This window comes from Meles meles, chromosome 21 (assembly GCF_922984935.1).
Source record: "Meles meles chromosome 21, mMelMel3.1 paternal haplotype, whole genome shotgun sequence".
Taxonomy (NCBI): Eukaryota; Metazoa; Chordata; class Mammalia; order Carnivora; family Mustelidae; genus Meles; species Meles meles.
In genome coordinates, this window is record NC_060086.1 from 41,065,570 (window position 1) to 41,084,637 (window position 19,068).

Here is a 19,068-nt window from a genome sequence, read left to right on the forward strand (position 1 = left end):
CCCACTGCCGGACATCCCGTCAGCCGCAGTCCTCCCACGGGGCCAGGATGTGGCGTCCTCAGCCTTGCTCCCTCTTGCATGACGTCAGCTGTGGGAGACACGGTCCTGTTGTGGAAAGAAGAAACCGAGGCTTGGAGCTCCCCCTACCCTAGTCAGCGTTCGATCCTGGATTTGGTCCAGGGCAGTTGGATCTCAACGCCAGCGCCCCAATCCCTGTGCTCCACTACCAGTCACCACTGGAGCAGCCTCCAGGAACTAACTAGAGCTAGCTAACTAACTAGTAGTCTTCACACTACTTCTCTAGTCTTGAGGTGAAAAGTGGCCAGAGAAATACCTCATGCTGTTGTGTCATGTCTGTCCAAGACTGGGGAAAGCCCCAGACCCTAAGGGTATGTATGACCCAGATTAGAGTGTCTGGGACTGTCCCGGGCACCATGTGGTGCCCCCACTCCCCTTGGGCTGCCAGGTGGCCCTCGCAAGGGCTGGTATCGTGCTCGAGGAGCATCCTGCCACCACCGCCACCACCAGAGCCATTCACTCCCACCCCTGCTCAGGAGTGCCCTCGGGAGTTTGCTGGGCTCATCACTGAAGCGCGGTGACGTCACCCCTCCAGAGGGGCTGGGAGGGCCCTTGCAGGGGCATGGTGTTGGATTTTGTTTTTTTCATTTGAGAAGATCAGTGGCCCCATTAGCAACATGATTTGAAGTTTAACTCAGTCATTCCCAGGGTGCATTAAAATAAATTTATATATTATACTACTGACAATTAGAACACTCTGCCCCAGCTAATACTCTCAGTGTTTAAAGAGCTATAGGCAGGGACGCCTGGATGGCTCAGTGGGTTAAAGCCTCTGCTTTCGACTCGGGTCATGATCCCAGGGTCCTAGGATCGAGCTCCACATCAAGTCCCACATCGGGCTCTCTGCTCGGCGGGGAGCCTGCTTCCCTCTCTCTCTCTCTCTCTGCCTGCCTCTCTGCCTACTTGTGATCTCTGTCAAATAAATAAATAAAATCTTTTAAAAAATAAAAATAAAGAGCTATAGGCGTAGTTTACCTTGGTACTGCTATTTGCTCGGGTAGTTAGTTAATGACTTGGCCTGCTGCTTTGGTGCATGTGTTTTCATTTTTTGAATGAATACGAATGTTGAAACTTGCGCCTTGCGTCGGATTCCCAGATGACACAACTCTTTAGAGCATTTCTTTTATTTAATACAATAGAGGCCTGAAATCTAACTTGGGATGTGATGGAGCTCATATCCTTGCCTGTGGGTACTAAGTGATACTTATTTTGAATTTCTAAAATAGTGTCTAGCCTCCTGTAACGTATTCCAGTGTGTAACCGAGCTTGTCACGCTAGGAATTGTCAGAGTCCCTTAACTCTGTCCTGCTTCGGTTCATCGTCCCCACTAGGAGCTCTCAGCTGCTGTCTCGGTGGCAGCAGCCAGTTGACTGGGTCCCACCGATCATAAGAGTGGATTGACTGAGGGGGCACGGAGTGCCAGGAGCAAGGCTAGAGTAGCTACACACGTCTTCACTTAGTTCTTACCATGTCCCTGCCCTGGTTTTATCGGTGAGAGGATGGAGGTGAGTGATTTGAACGGGGCATCTCCACACCATGGAGGAGCAAAGCCTGGCCCTTTCTGCTCTCCTGATGGTAGTGAGCCTCACCTTCTCTCTTCTAGGTCAGTTAATTGCTCAGGCTTCTAAGAACTCCTACGTCTGTAAGCGTGACCCTCTGACTTCCCAGCCTGGTTTACATGAGCAGCTCACCACCACACAGAGCTCAAGAACCTTGTGTGGCTAGTGGCTGGTTGCTTGGCTTAGTAACAGCTTTATTGAGATACAATTCACGTTACCATAAAATTTACCCTTCCAGCCACCGTTTGGTGGTTTTTAGTATATTTGCAAGATCGTACAACCATCACCACAGCCAATTTTGGAAAATTTTCCTCACCCCTCCTAGAAGGAACTCCACACCCATTAGGTCACTCCCCATTCCCTTCGCCCCCTTGCTCCTGGCATGCAGTAATCAACTTACCACCTCTATGAGTTTGCCTTTTCTGGACACTTTCTACAGACAGAATCATGTAACATGTGGCCCCTTGTGTCTGGCTTCCGTCACCTGACAACGTTTGCAAGGTTCGTCCATGATGGAGCACATGTCACTGTTTTGTTCCTTTTTTTTTTTTTAATTTTTTTTTTTTTTTTTTTTTTTTTAGATTTTATTTATTTGACAGACAGAGATCACAAGTAGACGGTGGCAGGGGGGGCAGGCTCCCTGCTGAGCAGAGAGCCCGACGCAGGGCTCGATCCCAGGACCCTGGGATCATGACCTGAGCCCAAGGCAGAGGCTTTAACCTACTGAGCCACCCAGGCACCCCTGTTTTGTTCCCTTTGATGGCTGAATAATATTCCATTCTGTGGACAGACCACATTGTTGATCCATTTATGCATTGATGGACATTCGAGTTGCTTCTGCTTTTTGCCTGTTACGGATAGCACCACTCTGACTATTCACGTGCCAGTCTTCGTGGGGACGTGTTTCTGTTTTCTCTTCACCAGTGTGTTTTAACTCTGTTCCAGTGGCTCAGGAAGCCTTCTCCTTGGTTACTGCCTTTCAGCGTGACAACCAGTTGCAACGATAGGTTTGAATTACGGGTTGTGGCCGTGGAGCTTTCTGGCTGTGTTCCTATGGTGTATGTTTTTCTTGTAGACTTGTCCTTCCTGCGGAATCACATTTGCCCCCAAATCGGAAGCGGGTGAAGAAGGAGGAGCGGTCCAGAACGGCTGTCAAGAGGAGCATAAAAACAGCACCAAGGTAAGCTCTTGGCTGTTCCTGTGGGTTCCTTTCCTGGTGCCTCCATCAGAAGTGACCTTCCTGTCTTGTCAGCTTCTCGATTCTCAGAATAACTCCTTGTAGGTGACCCTGTTCCATACCTTCTCATCCTGAGGGTTTGGAATAGAGCAGTAAAGATAAGGACGGAGAGTCAGGTCTAACCCTTGTGAAGCAGAATAACACGTGCCCAGCTGGCTGGGGCTCTCTCCTTGGGCAGGAAGACCTGAAAGCCACATGTACCGCTGTAGCTAGGGACAATCTCTGGGGCCAGAACACACAGTAGAAGACGTGCAGAGAGAGGAGGGGGCTCGGCAGGCGCAAAGGTGCAGGTGGAGAAAGGCTTGGGGTCAGGGCCAGTAGCGAGGGCACTGCCAGAGAAGCCTCACCTGGAGATAGACCTAGGGCTGCACTAAAGAGCGGGACCGAGACCAAATCTGAGAGCCCCTCTAAGAACAGACAAAGGCCTTTGTTACCCTCCACCATTGTGTCACCTGCCACCTTCCTCTGGATGGATCTCCATACCACATCTACCGCCCGAGTCCCCCAGACCTTTGCCCATGGCCCTCTGTAATGCTGAGTCTGTGGTTAGCAAGCTCCAAGAGCCTCAGCTCTTCCCTGAGCTCCTCACTAGCTCTTCCCACCATGTCACACCTTCCAAGCTGCCTCAACCCCCGAGGCGCAATCTGACGGAACAGGGGGACAGGGAGAAGCAGATGGGTAGAGAGGCTGAGTTCAGGTTAGAACAGAGATGTGAAGGTGCTGGTCAGGTGTGCGGTGGGGCCCCCGCCTGGCCGAGGTGGGGCTGGAGTGGCGCTGTTGCGTGCTCACACTGCAGCCTCTGTGTCTGCCCCCCCCCCCCCAACCCTTGTCTTGAGGCAGGCTCCTGGAGCACCAAATTCCAAAACTCAGAACGGCCTTCTGAGCCCTCCCCAAGAGGAGAAACTCACCAACAGTCAGACCTCCCTGTGTGAGATCTTACAGGAAAAGGGAAGGTGGGCAGGAGTGAGCTTGGACCAGTCAGCTCTCCTTCCGCTGAGATTCAAGAACATCCGGGAGAAAACAGATGCCCATTTTGTTGATGTTATCAAAGAAGACAGGTAAGAGTCAACCATGAACAATGAAAGTAAAGATTTGCATGTAGGAGTCTTCCTTTTTCTGAGTCACCTTATCCCCATTTGTTTGCCTTTCTATTGTCAATATTTTACTTTATTTTGAAATAATCTGAAACTTACAGAAAAGTCACATGACTTATACAAAGAATTCTCATTCAACCCTTTGCCCGATTTACCAATTTTTAATATTTTACTGTTTGTTTTATTCTCTCTCTCTGTGAAATTTATGTTGTGGTTGTTTTTCCTGGGACACTTGATGCTAAGCTGGATATATCATTCCTTTTGCCCCTAAATAGTAAATTTCCTAAATTACAAAGATGTTCTTTTACATAATCATGGTTACCAAATTCAGGAAATCCAACATGGATGCATATTTGACCTAATCTTCGGTTCATATGCCAGTTTGGCCTGAAATTTTGGCCACAGAAATGATGTATCCCTCTCAGGCATCCCATCCAGAGGCAATGGTACCCATTTGTCTTCCGTCAGTGATAGTAATTTTGAGCAACCAGGCAAGTGTTGACCTCTCCAGTCTGTGGTTATTTTCTCCTTGTGACCAGTAAGCAGTACTTTAAGATCATGCGTGCACTCCATTCCTCAGCATACTTCCCTAGATTTCCTTTTCATCGTAGTTCTTGCTTGAAACAATCTTTACTGTGATGGTTCAGAATGTCAGTTCTCCTACTTCGGCACCAACTGCACTTTGACATGGCTCCATCATTTTTAAAAGTTTTAATTTATTTTAGAGAGGGCATGGGAGAAGCCCAGGGAGAGTGAGACTCTCAAGCAGACTCTCTGCCGAGCAGGGAGCCCGACACAGGGCTCGATCTCAGGACCCCGAGATCACAACCAAGCCACAGCCAAGAGTAGGACTCTTCACGGGCTGAGCCACCCCGGAGCGCCTCCACCACTTGCCTTTCAGTTTCTCGCTCCCTCTTCCAGCACGACAGGGTGTGCCAGGCTCGTCCCAGATCTTCCCTGACCCCAGTCGGGAGTCACACGTTTGTCCAAAGAGCCTTGGCTCCGTTTACTGAAGAATGGTATTTGGAAATATGTGTTGTTAGTGTCTGATTTAATGTCATTGTAGCCAAAGACATACTGTGTATGATTTCAGCCCTTTTACATTTATTGATACTTTTTCTGTGGTCTCACATGTGTCTGTTTTCATGAACAAACCACATGCATTTGTAGGATGTTGCGATCCATAGACACAGTTAGGTCCACGTGGTTGGCAGCATGAGATCATCTTTTTACTTTTCATCTGTTGCTCTATCAGTGTTAAGAGAGGGATTTAGAAATTTTTCACTGTAATTGTAGATTTTTTCTGTGTCTCCTTTTAGTCCTGACAGTTTTTGTCTCAAGTATTTTCATGTTTTTTTTTTTTTAGGTACATACACATTTATGAGTGTTATAAATTCCTGGTGAATTGGTCCTTTTGTCATTTTGAAGTGTCCTTTGTTATCCCTAGTAATACTTTGTTGTAAAAACCACTTTATCTGATACTAATATAGTAACCGTAGCCTTCTTATTCTTACTCTTTGCTTGGTTTATCAATTTCTGTTTAAAAAAAATTTCAACCTGTATCCTTATATTTGAAGTGTGTCTCTTATGAGTCTGCTTTTTAAATCATTCTAAAAGTCTCTGCCATTTAATTCCATTTGTATATATTTTCTGGCTTTTTAGCCATACTTCTTTGCATTATTATGATTTTTTTTTTTCTTTTTGGTGGTTGCTCCAGGACTTACAGATAGGCATCCTTGAACTTTTTATATAGTCTTCCTATGGTTAACATTGAATCATTTCTTTCTTTCTTTTTTTTTTTTTTTTTCAGTTTACTTACTTGTTTATGTAAGTAATCTCTACACCCAACGTGGGGCCTGAACTCATGACCCCAAGGTCAAAATTCACATGCTCTTCTGACTGAGCTGGCCAGGCAACCTTGTATCATTTTACTTGAAGTGTAGCCATCTTGTACCTGTGTAGAGCCATTACTCACTTCCCACCCCTTATGCTGTAGTTTTCACTTGGGTTACTTTGGCATACATTGTGACCCTGACCTCGAATACCACCCTCTTGGAATCTCAGATTGTCTCCACTGATGGCCCTTGTGTTGAGTTGGATCATATTTTCCTGTTTCTTCACATGTTGTGTATATTTGGCTTGTGTGGTGCTTAGAAACTCGAGATTCTGTTTGTTGCTCTGAAGAGTGTCAATATTTTGTTTCTTTGTTTGTTTTAACATGCAGTTAACGTACCTAAACTCCCACAGCAAACTTTGTCTCTCCTGGTATAGGCAGCTGCTACTCTTTTTTAAGCCGTAGTTAAGCTTCTTGGAGTCTGCTGTGCTCATGCAGATTTGAGGGGTCAGCCAGAGATTCGAGCAGAGCTCATATGACGAATTTGGGGATGCCCCTTCTTTTTCTTTTCTTTTTTCTTTTTCTGGGATTTTCAACCTCATTTTCCAACTGTGGACACCCCAAACATTATTTTCTGATTTTCCAAGTCAGGGAGATTGTGGCTTTTCCATCTGAGTTTTAGCTGTCCTGCACATGGTACCAACTAATGGCTATCTTCAAGCAAAAAAGAAAAACAGTAAAACATGGGAAATTAAGCTGGTGCTGTTCCCTTCTTCCAGGAGTGACTCTCCTCCATTTCCTACCTCCTTTGGTCAGTCTCCAGTACCTTCTACGAGTCATTTTTACACCTTTCCCAGAGTTTACTGTTATTATCTCAGAGAGGACTGGCCCAAAAGGAGCTAATCTCTGTGCCCAGAAAAGGAACTTGTCAATATTAATTTCAGAAGAACAGCACGGTGTCTAGCTACATGTGGCCATTGCACGTCCTCCAGACGGCTGCTATGCTGCTTTTCCCTCTGTCCACACTTGCTGGGTGGAAGGGAAGACGGGGCTCTGCCTTCGGGGATGGAATTTTCTTTCTTTCGAGTCTGAGAGCGTAGTGAGGTATGGCACACTTGTCACAGAGAGTCCACTGGGCTGCAGGGACCCTGTGTGTCAGGCACAGGGGAGTGACTTTATTTTATCTGATGTAATTACAGGCGTTCTTGTGTGAGGCGAGAGACAACACTCCATGGCTGTTATTTGCCTTCTGAAATCTTGTTAACACTCTCTTAAATTTCCTGCTGTATAAAAAAGATACTACTATTTGCTAGCAACCATAGAAGAATGAAAGAGTCACGTAAAGCAGGTTTGATGTCTCTGCTACTAAAACCGTCTAGTGTTATTTTCCAGGTTTCACACGCGGTCTGCGTAGGTGACAACAGCACTCCAGTTACGGTGACTCAAAACAGTTTGGTGATAACGACCTGTCAGCTCTGATGGCGGTCATTACTGCCAGTGCTCTGAATGACTGGACAGCGGCTCTGAGTTAGGTTTCCATCAGAAGCCTTGGAATCAGCCTAAGTCCCCGGTACAGGGATGTCTGGTCCTTCAGAGCGGTGGTTTCCCAGCACGGCAGAGCTGCCTGCTTCCCCAGACACTGGAAGGTGTCTCCAGAAGCACGGTGCTCATGACGTGTGCTGTAATGACTGCAAACGGTCCCACTTTAGTGGAGAGGAAACATAACGTGTATTCTGAAAACACAAAGCACTTTCCAGATGTATGTTCTCACAAGGAGGGTCAAGCAGTATCTTTATGTAGTGACTCCCAGACGCGGGCCGTGTGACGTGCTTCGGGAGTGGTGTCTGGGAGGGTGACTGGAGTCTGCCTGTAGAGCTCAGTGACTGCGCCGTGCTGATCACCTGCCTGTTTTGTTTCTCCTAGCCTGATGAAAGATTATTTTTTCAAGCCACCCATCAATCAGTTCAGCTTGAATTTCTTGGATCAGGAGCTAGAGCGATCCTATAGGACCAGCTATCAAGAAGAGGTGTGTTTCCCCTTCTACATCTAGAGAAGAAATTTGCTGTCTGCACCGGGTAGTTCATAGTCAGCTTTGTGCTTTGGCGGCCTTGTTTCCCCTCCTTGAGTGATAGGAAAATGAAGGCTAATACTGATTTCCCATAATCTGTAAACCCCAAATCCACACAGGGAGAAGACCCCAATCTTTCAGTGCCCCTTTGTCTGACGTCACTGGCATATCATTTCCAGGCCCCTTTGCTCCGTGCTGTCCTCGTTTTGTCCCTCCTTCCTGGTGACTCCCTAACACCACGTGCGTGGCTCTTTGTTACATACATTTACCATACCACCCTGACATTTTAGACCCTGTCCGTCCCCTGTTAGGCTCTGAGCCTCCCGAGGGCGATGTTTCGTGTCTGCCTCCAGCACCCCACGTAGAGCCAGGCCCAGAGCAGGCTCTTGAGTGAAGGCACGAGCCTCTCTTACTATCCATTGGCCATACCCATGCTTCATCGGCTGCTGCTTTGATGCCTGCCTGTCACTTCTGCCACGAAGCCAGCTGTCACACACCCTGAACCTGGGACCCAACCGTTCACTGGAAGCTTCCAGAAAAGGCTTTTGTGCAACGGCTTTTACAAATGCAGAGTCCATAACCCAGCTTTCAGGCCCAGGATATAATCCGTTTGAGAACTCACTGGTTTGTAATAGCTTGCTGTGCGACCTTGTGCGTTTCTTACCTGCTCTGTGCCTTGTTTCCTTGTTAAATGGAATAGGAGAGATGGCCCACCTCAAGCCCTTACCTCCTGTGCTTGGCCCAGGGCGGGCAAGTGCTCCACAAATGTTTGCAGTGTTTCCGTCAAAATCCTACTCCAGGGCCAGCTGTTGGAGCTTCCGCTCGTGCCTCCCACCACCCCTCCTTTCCCAAACAGGTTATAAAGAATTCTCCCGTGAAGACTTTTGCCAGTGCCACCTTCAGCTCCCTGCTGGATGTGTTTCTGTCGACAACAGTGTTTCTGATTCTCTCCATCACCTGCTTTCTGAAGTACGGGGCTGCCGCCACGTCTCCCCCACCTGCCGCCCTGGCAGTGTTCGGCGCTGCCCTGCTGCTGGAGGTGCTGTCCCTCGTGGTCTCCGTCAGGTAAGGGCACACCTGCTCAGCTCTGTTCCGGATTTTAGCCTTTAGCTCCCTCTGCTGGCCCCACAGCTAATGGCTGCGCAGTCTGGCGGCAGCTCCGCGGACCCGCCTCCCCACACCAGAGGCCCTGGCAAGCTCATTTCAGGTGACAGGGTCCTCTTTCCTTCCCTCCCCCAGCTCTGCTCAGCATCCTCTCTCACAGACCCGGCCCTCCGCACAGGTGGGCACCTTCTTTGCCACAGGGTCAGTGTCCTTTGCCGCCCCTCAGCTGCCAACCAGTCCCAGGATCTCCCCCCTCAGAGACTTAAAAAAGAACAATGGGAAGAGAGGGGGTGAGAAAGGGAAGAGAAACAGAATGGAAGCACACAGGGAGCCCACGACGGGCCAGCAGGTGCCCCCAGATGTGCAAGCAAGACTTGAAACCCTCAGAAGGATTGTAGGTGTCCGTCTCCACGAGCTTGGGTCAGGCCGTGGTTTCTTAGCTATGACTGAAAAGCCAGAGAAAGAAGAGATAAGTTGGACCTCATGAAAATGTAAAGCTTCTCCCTTCCGAAGAGCACCTGTCCCTTCTCACACCAGAGTGAGAGGGAGCCTGCAGGATGGGAGAGGAATGTGCAGAGGCCTCCCAGTCCTGCTTCCTCCCTGTCTGTGGTGAGGTCTGATACCTAGAATGGAAGCTCAGTAATAGATCAGCAACCCATTGAGAAGTGGACAGAAGGTCTGGCTAGACAATGGGGACCCCTCAGGGAAGGTAGGCCCTCATGACCCATTCAGCCCAGCACCCAGGGAAGCTCACAGCTGCTCTGAGTACTTCTGACTAAGTGTGAATGCACAAGATACTCCATTCACAAGCGCAACCCCCTCACCCCCGTCTGCCTCCTGGGCACCGTGACCACTTCCTCTGTGCGGCCCTGTCCATCTCAACAGGCAGTCCTGCTGGTGATTGCCTCCGGAAGTTGGAGGTGAGACAGAAACGGGGAGAAGGGCACTGACCTCGAGTTTCTGCCTCCCTTCCCCAACACCCCAGAATAGAAAACAACAGCCCCGGTCTGCCCTGTAGTTTCTGAATGCTAGTCGCCCCCGCCCCTCCCCACTTTGAACTCTATGGGCTGGACTGCTCTCCCCTGGTCCCCCCACCCCTGCTCCCACTCCTGTGGCTCTTTGCAGAGGGTCTTTTCTGGTCGCCAAAGGCTTCACACTTGACCCCTGTGCCGCCTCCACGTGGAGATAACTGCAGGGTGCATCCTCACTGTTTACCCAGATTTCCTACCGGGATCGAGCTGCGTGGTGTACAGCGTAGGTCTCCCTGTAACACAGCCTTCCCTGTAGGTCTGCGCCTTGAGTCTCGGCTCTACAACCCTGATGAGCTGCTCGGGACCCACTCTCAAATCAGCTCTGCTTCTGGGGAATCCAAACCAAGGCATCTTCAGGCCCCTAGATTGTCTTTTCCTTTTTAAAATCAGCCTTATTGTTATATAATTCACGTCCAGGAAATACACTCCTAAGTGTACAGTTCAGTGATTCCTAGTAAACCTACAGAGTTGTGCGGACATCACCATGTAATTTTAGAACATCTCTATCACCCCAAAGAAAAGCCAGCACCCCTGGGCAGCGAGTCTCCTCATGCCCACTCTCCTGCTCTGGGTCCAGGTTTCCGTCTGACACAGGGCCTACAGCTAGATAAGACTCCGGCTCTCTCAGAGACTGGCTTTGTCTCCGTACCTTTTTCAAGACCCCTTTACACCGCTGTTCCCTGTTGCTTTGGACCCGCTTCTACAGAGTCTGGGCGAACCCCAGTCTGGAGACTGCAGAGCGCTCCAGGCCACGGAGACACGCACGCAGGTGTGTGCCACCGTGTCACGCCCACGTGCTCAGTCAGCGCCTCCCAAATGAGGCGGCAGCTGCTCCTGAGTGACTGCTGGTGTGACTCTAAAAGTTCACTTCGCCCAAATCATCAAAGCCAGGCAGAGGGCATATGTAGGATCCCACGTCAACAGGAATCTGTGGTGCAGAGTACGCGGGCGCCCCGGGGGCTGGTTCTGCAGCTGCCCCTCCTCCAGAGCCCTTCGTGCATCTTGACTCGCAGCCCATCCCCTCACTCCCCTCATGTTGTGCTGAGCCCAGGCAGGTGTGGGAACAGTGGGTCTCATCCTCAGAGCTCTGCTGTCCTGGAGACTTTCTTGGGGCCTCCCAGTCCTGCCTTCTCCCTGTTGGAACTTGGCTTCCTCTGTCTCCTCATGGGGCCTATGTATTCTGTCTTGAGCATATTTGTGGTTATTCTTGGAAGTATTCCCAGAACTCCATTATCCGCTAAGTGTCAGGAGGCCAGAACCATCCAGGCCCTGAAAGGGTCAGACAGGGCCTGGTTCCATGTGGAAAATGGCTGAGATCGCGGTTTCCTCCTGGTGATCATGCATTTGTAGCCAGTGGTCGCTGCACTGCGGGTGTCGAGGACGGAAGGTGCAGGCACCTGGGTGTGTGGCGACCACCCTTGAGGGGAACTTGTGCCGTTGAAGCTCAGCGGCAGCTCCTGTCACTTCCAGAGGTGGGGACAGTGCACCTGTACCTTCTCCCCCTGCCTGGGGGCCTGGCTTCAGAGAGGGTCTGTGTGCCTGGGTCTCTACCCAGCTGAACCACGGTACCCCTTCTTCCATCTCCTGCTGCTGGCATCCAGTTACTGGCCCCTGCTGACCCCAGGGCCCCTCCCTTAGCCACACTGTTTGTCCTCCTGAACAGTGCTTCTCAGCCCCACACTCTTCTTCCCCCTTCTTTATGATAGTTATTTTATGATTGCCACATGACGATCCTGAAATACAGCCTACATGCACACACGATTTCAGAAGGAGTCGATGAAATGCTGTCACTCCCAATGTGAAGGAGAGAGAGCAAGAGAGCAATTTAAAATAAAATCTGTAGTGCTGCACCTCATTTTTGCCAGGACACCACCACTGGGGAAGTCATAACAGAGTCGTCAGCTTTGTGCTCATGCGCACGGTTGCGCAGATGAGACGGCTCCAGATGAGGACACTTGGTGGTGTGTGGGCTTGGTGGCACAAGCGCTGGGTTGCCGCTGTGGCATGATTTCTGAAATGCTGAGTGAGCCGTGCGGAGGCCCCAAAGCAAGGGGCACGTCACACAGTGGTTCATTCCTGGAAGATCAGTGTGTGTTAGCAGCACCGAGACACAACGAGACTCTGGGCTGAGGTCACTGGCAGCAGGGCTTGCTCATCTGTGGGTGTCTAGAGCGCATGTGGCGGTCCTGTGTGTCTCAGTGTGCATCCCCCCCCCCATTCCTGGCTCCTGCCCACCAGGAGTTGGCCTCACACCTCAGTCCCGGTGACAACCAAAAGGCCCTGCCAGATTCCCAGATGCCTCCAACGGGCCTCAGCAGCCTGTGACAGCAAGAGTGGCCTCTGAGGGGCCTGGTAACATTTGTGTGCCCGGTTCTTACATCTCCTTTGAGACCCGCAGAAGCTCATGCTCGGCTTTGCACAAGCACGTGTTGTCAGTGTGCAGCAGATGACCTTAAAGTAAGGTGTGCTGAGCCGAGCGAGTCCCACCTACTTGCTGCCGACCTAAAGTGGGGCGGGGGTTGGGGGGCTCCACCAGCCCCCACACGCCCGGCGGCCACACAGGTGAGAGTTGGTGGGTCTCCCGCCCTCAACTTCCCCAGCAGGCTGACCTGTCCACAGACACCCCATTTCTCCTTTCTCCCTTCTCATCCCAGGATGGTGTTTTTCCTGGAGGACGTGATGGCTTGTACAAAGCGCCTGCTGGAGTGGATAGCTGGCTGGCTCCCACGCCATTTCATTGGGGCCATCCTGGTGTCACTCCCTGCTCTTGCGGTCTATTCACACGTCACCTCTGAATTTGAGACAAACATACACGTAAGTAAAGGCCCAGTGACTTGGTTTCGAGCTCTTCAGGACTCCCTCATCTTTTTTTTTTTTTTTAATAGGCTTGATGACTTGAGACAGTTTAAATATAGGCCTTTAAAGAGGTACAAATTCTTTGTCACCACCTTGAGCTTGTCTTCTTAAAAGTCTTGCCTGAGACAGAGGAGTAGGCAGGGAGAGTAGCACGCGGCCCGTCTAGACGCTCGAGCCCGTCGCTGACCACGGTCAGGGAGAGGTGGGTACGATGCTGCCCTGCCCAGCTCCCTTGTGCCCTCTCCAGGCTCACCTGCTGCTCACCGAGCTCCAAACCAGGTGTTTTCCCGTGCATTTTGCAAAGCAGCGTCTGCCCCACGTTTCCAGACGAGATACGGTGCTTACCTATCGAGCTGGCACAGCTAGGTGACTGGCATCTGGGCTAGCTGCGGTTGATCGGGGAAGGAGATTCCAAGTTTAACCCCACAAAGACTGAATGAATGCCCTTGTGGAAAGTTCTGTTTTTGGTGAAAGTGAGTGTAACGTGAGCTGCCACGCGGACTGACTGCATTTGATACTTGAACACCAAGTGACACTTCCGCGGGCAGGTAGCAGGATGCCTGAAGGAAGGCTTTGTAAAGGTAACCACTTCCACGGCGGCGGCGGTGAGATAGGTGGCCTGCCTTCCCTCTCCTCGGGAGAGACGGCGCAGTCTGCTCACATCTGGAGGGGAGTTTTAGTGCCAGCGCGAGCTTGCCGCCCCAAGCCCCGGGTGATTAACCCAGTGATTTATGATCTGTCCCTGAAATGGCCAGATACTTCGTGATATCCATGGTATTTTTATATCGCAAGAAAGATGAGTGAGTGAATCTTTTGATGTCAGCAGGCTCAGCTGGAAGTGAGGCACGGAGCCCGCACGGCGAGGGCGGGATGGGTCACTAACTGCGCCGGCCCCTCGTTGCAGGTCACCGTGTTCATGGGTTCAGCCGTCCTGATCACCGTCGTGCACTACTGCAACTTCTGCCAGCTCAGCTCCTGGATGAGGTCCTCCTTAGCCACAGTCGTCGGGGCGGGGCCCCTGCTCCTACTCTGCATCTCCCTGTGCCCTGACAGGTAGGTCCGCCACTGTGCTCCGCATCTGTTGCCCTCGCTGGCTGGGACACCTTTCCGGACCTCGCTTGTTTTTCACATCTGTGCCAATGCCCTCTCCCTCTGCCCTCCAGATACTGTCACATGACGTAACTTTCAACATACCCAATGCCAACATCCTCATGAAAAGTCCGAAGACTGCTATGCAAAAGAAAAAAAAAAGAAAATAGTTTTTCATGACATAATATGTATTTGCATATAGACATCCTTGGGTGACCCCTGCCTGGGACGTAGTGCAGTGGACTCGTGCTTGCACTTACTTATGACAGAGAAGTAGGACCAGAAGCCGTTTCATACGAGATGAAGGAGTAGAGGTATAGGGAGACCCATGAAGGCAAAGAGGAAGCTGGTTCTAACCTCACTTGAGTAAGGGTGATACAACCAGACAGTTTGCAGCTTGCTGAAGGAGAGGAAGTGAGGAGGTAAGGCTCTCGGTAGTGGCCTGGGCCTTATTTATGAATACCGACTCGCTTGTGACATGTGTGGCATGATGTGAAACGGAGTAATGACTAGTCACTGGAAATCTTTTATCTTGAAGTCGTTCCACACATTGAAGAACACTTTCAGTGTCTGGTATCCAAATGGCCTTCAAAACCTTATCACTGGGAGATGCTGAGGCATAGCTGGGATGGCGTGGGAGAAGCAGGGCTCTGTGGGAAAGGCCCAAGGGACAGGAGCGGGCCTTACTATCATGCTACAAAAAATGAAAATATATAGGATGACTGTGATAGGTGCTATATTTAAAACATCCTAAATATTGGACCTTTTTTTGGTAATTACTTATAAAAACATTTTATTATTAGAACATGTTAACTGCTTTTTTATAATTACCATGGGTTTAGGCTAGCAGGATATTTCCGAGTGACACAGGTCATTCCCTCATTGTGCCTTGCAGGACATTGAACATTCCTGGCTCCTCAAACTATTATGACAACCAGAAGGAGCCCCAACATTTTCAAAATGCCCCCAGGAATAGCATTACTGTTGCTGAGAACCATTGCTTTAATAAGTTCAGAAGTAGAAGGTGATCCAGTTTGTCACAGTATGAAGTATAAATAAAACCTCCACAGTGTATCTTTGGGTGTTCCCAAAGCAGCAGTTGGTAATGGACAAAGTAAGCATCCTTCTCCTCAGTTAGATGTAATAAAATAATGATAACATCAAAGGCATTCAAGTTTTCTGCAAATTAAGATCAGAAGGGAATTTTAAGCAGAACTGCCATTCAGCGTTTGAAAGCAAACTTGAATGAATAGTTAAATTACTTTAAGCAGAACAAACGTACATTTCCCTTCCTGAAGGTATGGCCATCTGGAATTAGGGTCATTATGAGGCTCTTTCCCAAGAGCATGGGATTCATCAGTCTGCCTTTTAACCTTCTAAAAGAACCATGACAGATATCCCTCAGCCACTCACAGTGTCATTCAGTCACTGGTGTGGGGGTTTTCCACGTGGGTCTGGAGGGACCAGAGTGACGAGGGACCAATTCTGTCACCTTTGTCCAGAATTCAAAGAGCAGGTCTTGGGTTGCAGCTTAATCTCCCCTTCATTAGTGCTTCTCCCTGCTCACAGAGTCCTTTGAGCCCACCCACCCTGCTGTCTCTGCTGAGCCTCATGGGGTAGGAAGCATGGGGAGGGATGAACACAAACACAGAGAGGCCCCCTGGGTAGGGGAGGGGACTTCTGAGAACCAGGCGAGCCTCACAGAGGGACCCGGAAGTAAAAGAAGGGCTGCACGCACTCGGAGAGAAAGGGTGTCACAGCCATGCCTGGGCAGGGAGGGAGAACGCATACGGCCTCAGAACAGTGTCGGTGCTATAGCTCTTGCTTTCTCCCCTTTCCCGTGAAGTCATCTAACACCCCCTGTGAAGCTGAAAGCCTCTCTGAGCCATCCCCTCACCTCTGCCGCCCAGGGGAGCTGCTTGCAGAAGGTTTGTAAGAAGGTTTGCAGTGAGCGGGGCAGATGGATCTAGTAGACCGGGAAGTGTCGGGGCATGAGGCCGACTTACCGATCTGGGAGGATGCTGGGTGCAAGAGGACCCTAGAAGAAGCCGTGAGGTGTGTGGGAAGGGTACCACATGTCACGGGTCCTGCCCCGACACCAAGAGAGTTCTTTATCGTGTGTGGTTTCCGTGCCCCACAATGGGGATTCGATTGCTTTGGGCACACGAGGAGCAAAGTCTGGCCTCTCAGGTCAGCCAGCGTCTCTAGCAGTTCCTTTCCAAATCAGTCCTGTCAGTGGGCATCGCTGTTCATCACGACCGGCTTCTAGTCTGCGGGACTGCATGGGAAAGTCCTCATGTCATGCGAATGCCTTCGAGACTTCTTGTTTGGTTTTGCTCTCTGGAGACGGTGCCTCCCTCCCTGATACGAGGTACTGTTGGCTGCATCACTCTCTCTGCTCTGATTTTTAATTCACACAGGATATCAAATTATAATAAAGAATTAACTGTCCTTAGTTGTCTGACTTGATCTTCACATTAAAAAAAGGGGGGGAATTGTTTTTTAAATTCTACTGTATCATTTTATTTAACTCCTTCTTTGCTTTTTATAATAATATTTTTCTGCATTTTAATTTCAGTTCCATAGTAATTTCACACCTTGATGCAGGACAGAATTTCAGGTAAGCTTTTAACTTCATGCCTGTATCTGAAAAAACAAGGGTGATTGTATGAGCACTATGTCCTTCTCAGCTTCCTAAAAAACATTTGTATCTTGAACAAAAAGAATTCTATGTAATTCTTAAAAGAATAAGTGGAAAATACCCACTTGTTGAAATACCAGCTCATTGAGAAAATGAATGGTGGTTAAGAGCATACTAGATTGGGCTGAATTTCATATACGACATCAGCCTGTTACTCAGGAAATATCTCAAGTCTAAGAAAGTACTTATTTTAATTCCCTAAAATATTTTGAAATTCCTAACTAGAAATTTGAAATAATAAATGTTAGACCCTTGCTTTACTGTAAACATCAAACTAAAATTTGTATAAGCTGAGGAGTCAGAAATAAACATTATATAAAACTATATATAAATCTAGAAAAAACGGAATTAGTTTGCAGGCCTCTAAGACAGAGACAACTTTCCAGTCTTACAAACAATAAATAGAACCACGCACGCACAAAAGTAAAAGACTGATCGACACATTGGTGGGGGCTGTGGGGAATCTGAGCAGCGGAGAAAAGTACCTGTGGGCCATTACGTGAAGAGCTGATCAAGACCTGCATAAATAAAGGGGAAAAAAAAACCAAGAAAACTGACAAGAGGAAATGTAGGGAGAAGCTAAATATGTTATTACTGAAGTCATTGCACATTTAAATTACTACAAAATCCTTTTGGTCTTTTACCTTCAAGATGTTAGGTTGTGATTACCCAGCACAGGGAAGGGTGCGTTCATCCTGGGTGGGGATTTATTTTGTTAAGCTGCCGGGCGCTTATAACATGTGGTTTATTTCTCACAATAACTTGACACATTAGGTCACTTTGTCCCCATTTTCCAGATGAGGAAGCTGAAGTTCAGAGAAGTTAAGGAAGCTGTCTGTGGTCACACAGCTAGTGATCGGCAGGGTTTAAACCCTGGCCTCCCTCTCTGCCAGGCCACGCTCTCTCTGCCAGGCCTCACTACTTTTCAGAATGGCACATAGTTTTGGAAAGTAATTTGATGATCTGCAAAAGTGTTCATAGCCTTTGGCCTAATAATTCTATTTTTGCTTCTCTACTGAGGGGATAATTCAGCATATGATAAAGACCACCTGCCCCAAAATACCGATCACAATGAAGGATAACACTGAAAGTTCATCAGCAACTTCAGTTGCCAATAAAAAGAAATGAATTAAATTGTGGTCAGATGCTTAAATATTACCACTGTTACGATGCAGCAATAAGAAAAATACTTCTCATGTGAAATTGCGTTTGTCTTGGAGCTAGGCAGTTCATTATATAGATGAAAGAAATGTAAGATATGTCGTAGTTATGATCTGGTAAAGAGTGATGAATGACTTTTTTTCTGTTTCTACAATTAAAAAATTAAATCTCTGTGGACACATAGATACTGGGAAGGAGATTTAAAGTATGGAACAAAGACAGAATGCAAATGTGTTTCTATGATGATCACAACTATAGTATTTAAAATAAAACACTTGGCTTTTTTTTAAAGTAAACTTTCTTATTGACGAATATATAACATGTGCACATAAAAGTGTCCAGGTAATAAGAACATAGCTCAATGAATTTTCACAAGTGAGCACACCCCATTAACTGCCACTCGGACCAAGAAAATAGGGTATTACCAGTACCTGAGAAGTACCCTCTGTGTCCCAGCGTGGTGACTTCCCCAGCCTCAAATCTGTAGGCATAGATTTTAAATGGCACTGAAATATGCCATTTAAAAATTAAATGTTAACATTATTAAATTAAAATTTAAAATGTTAACAAATTCCATGTTAAGCTGGTTAGGACCGTGAGTGATCTTTGTTTTCTGTTTCTCTCTCTGTTTAAATCCATCTTTTCCATGATAATGAATTATACTCTATTTTACTCTAACTTGCAATGATGACTTAATGTCCAACTGTCAAATCATAAATTGACTCTTGCATTTAGTCCCATAAAGTTCCTCTTTTTGGAACTGACCTTTGCTATTTGAATTTAGGAAAGACCTCCATTTTTGTTCCTTCTGTAGTGGAAAGAGAAATACCGGTTATTGATGGGAAGTGATTCATTTCCTACTTGTTCCAGATCTCTGTTGTGTGGCAGCCCCTTGGCACTAAGTATAAATCTGTGTATTAGGATTCCCCTTTTAAACAAGATGAAAACAGACATCACAGTCTGTTTCCCTTTCTGTCTCACACTGGCCTATGTTCCATAATTCCCCTCCTCTGTCCGGAGGATCTGGCCTGTTCCCCTCTCCAGAGTCAGGCCATGCTACAGTGAGGAAAGCAGGAGCAGTAGCCTGCTTGGGGAAAGCCAGACACATCACCCATTTCTGCCACAGGGCTGCAAAGTCTGATTGTACTGTTAAGATGACATCGAGCCTTTGTGATGTCTACCCGTAAAGGGGGTGGTTCCTTAATGTTACCACTTTGGCGAAATAGAAAGAAAGGTCCCTCCTCACCCAACAAGAT

At 48.4% G+C, this 19,068-nt stretch overlaps 1 protein-coding gene across 1 annotated transcript in view; it reads left to right on the forward strand.

Annotated features, from left to right (window-relative positions):
- The window catches only part of ADCY9 (adenylate cyclase 9), a 116,098-nt gene that overhangs the window by 89,970 nt on the left and 7,060 nt on the right, over positions 1–19,068 (forward strand). Inside the window, exons 4-10 of the mRNA XM_045992528.1 lie at positions 2,713–2,817; positions 3,715–3,932; positions 7,726–7,828; positions 8,727–8,935; positions 12,660–12,819; positions 13,766–13,914; positions 16,529–16,570. Of these exons, the coding sequence (XP_045848484.1) occupies positions 2,713–2,817; positions 3,715–3,932; positions 7,726–7,828; positions 8,727–8,935; positions 12,660–12,819; positions 13,766–13,914; positions 16,529–16,570 (986 nt within the window). The remainder of the gene's footprint in view (positions 1–2,712; positions 2,818–3,714; positions 3,933–7,725; positions 7,829–8,726; positions 8,936–12,659; positions 12,820–13,765; positions 13,915–16,528; positions 16,571–19,068) is intronic.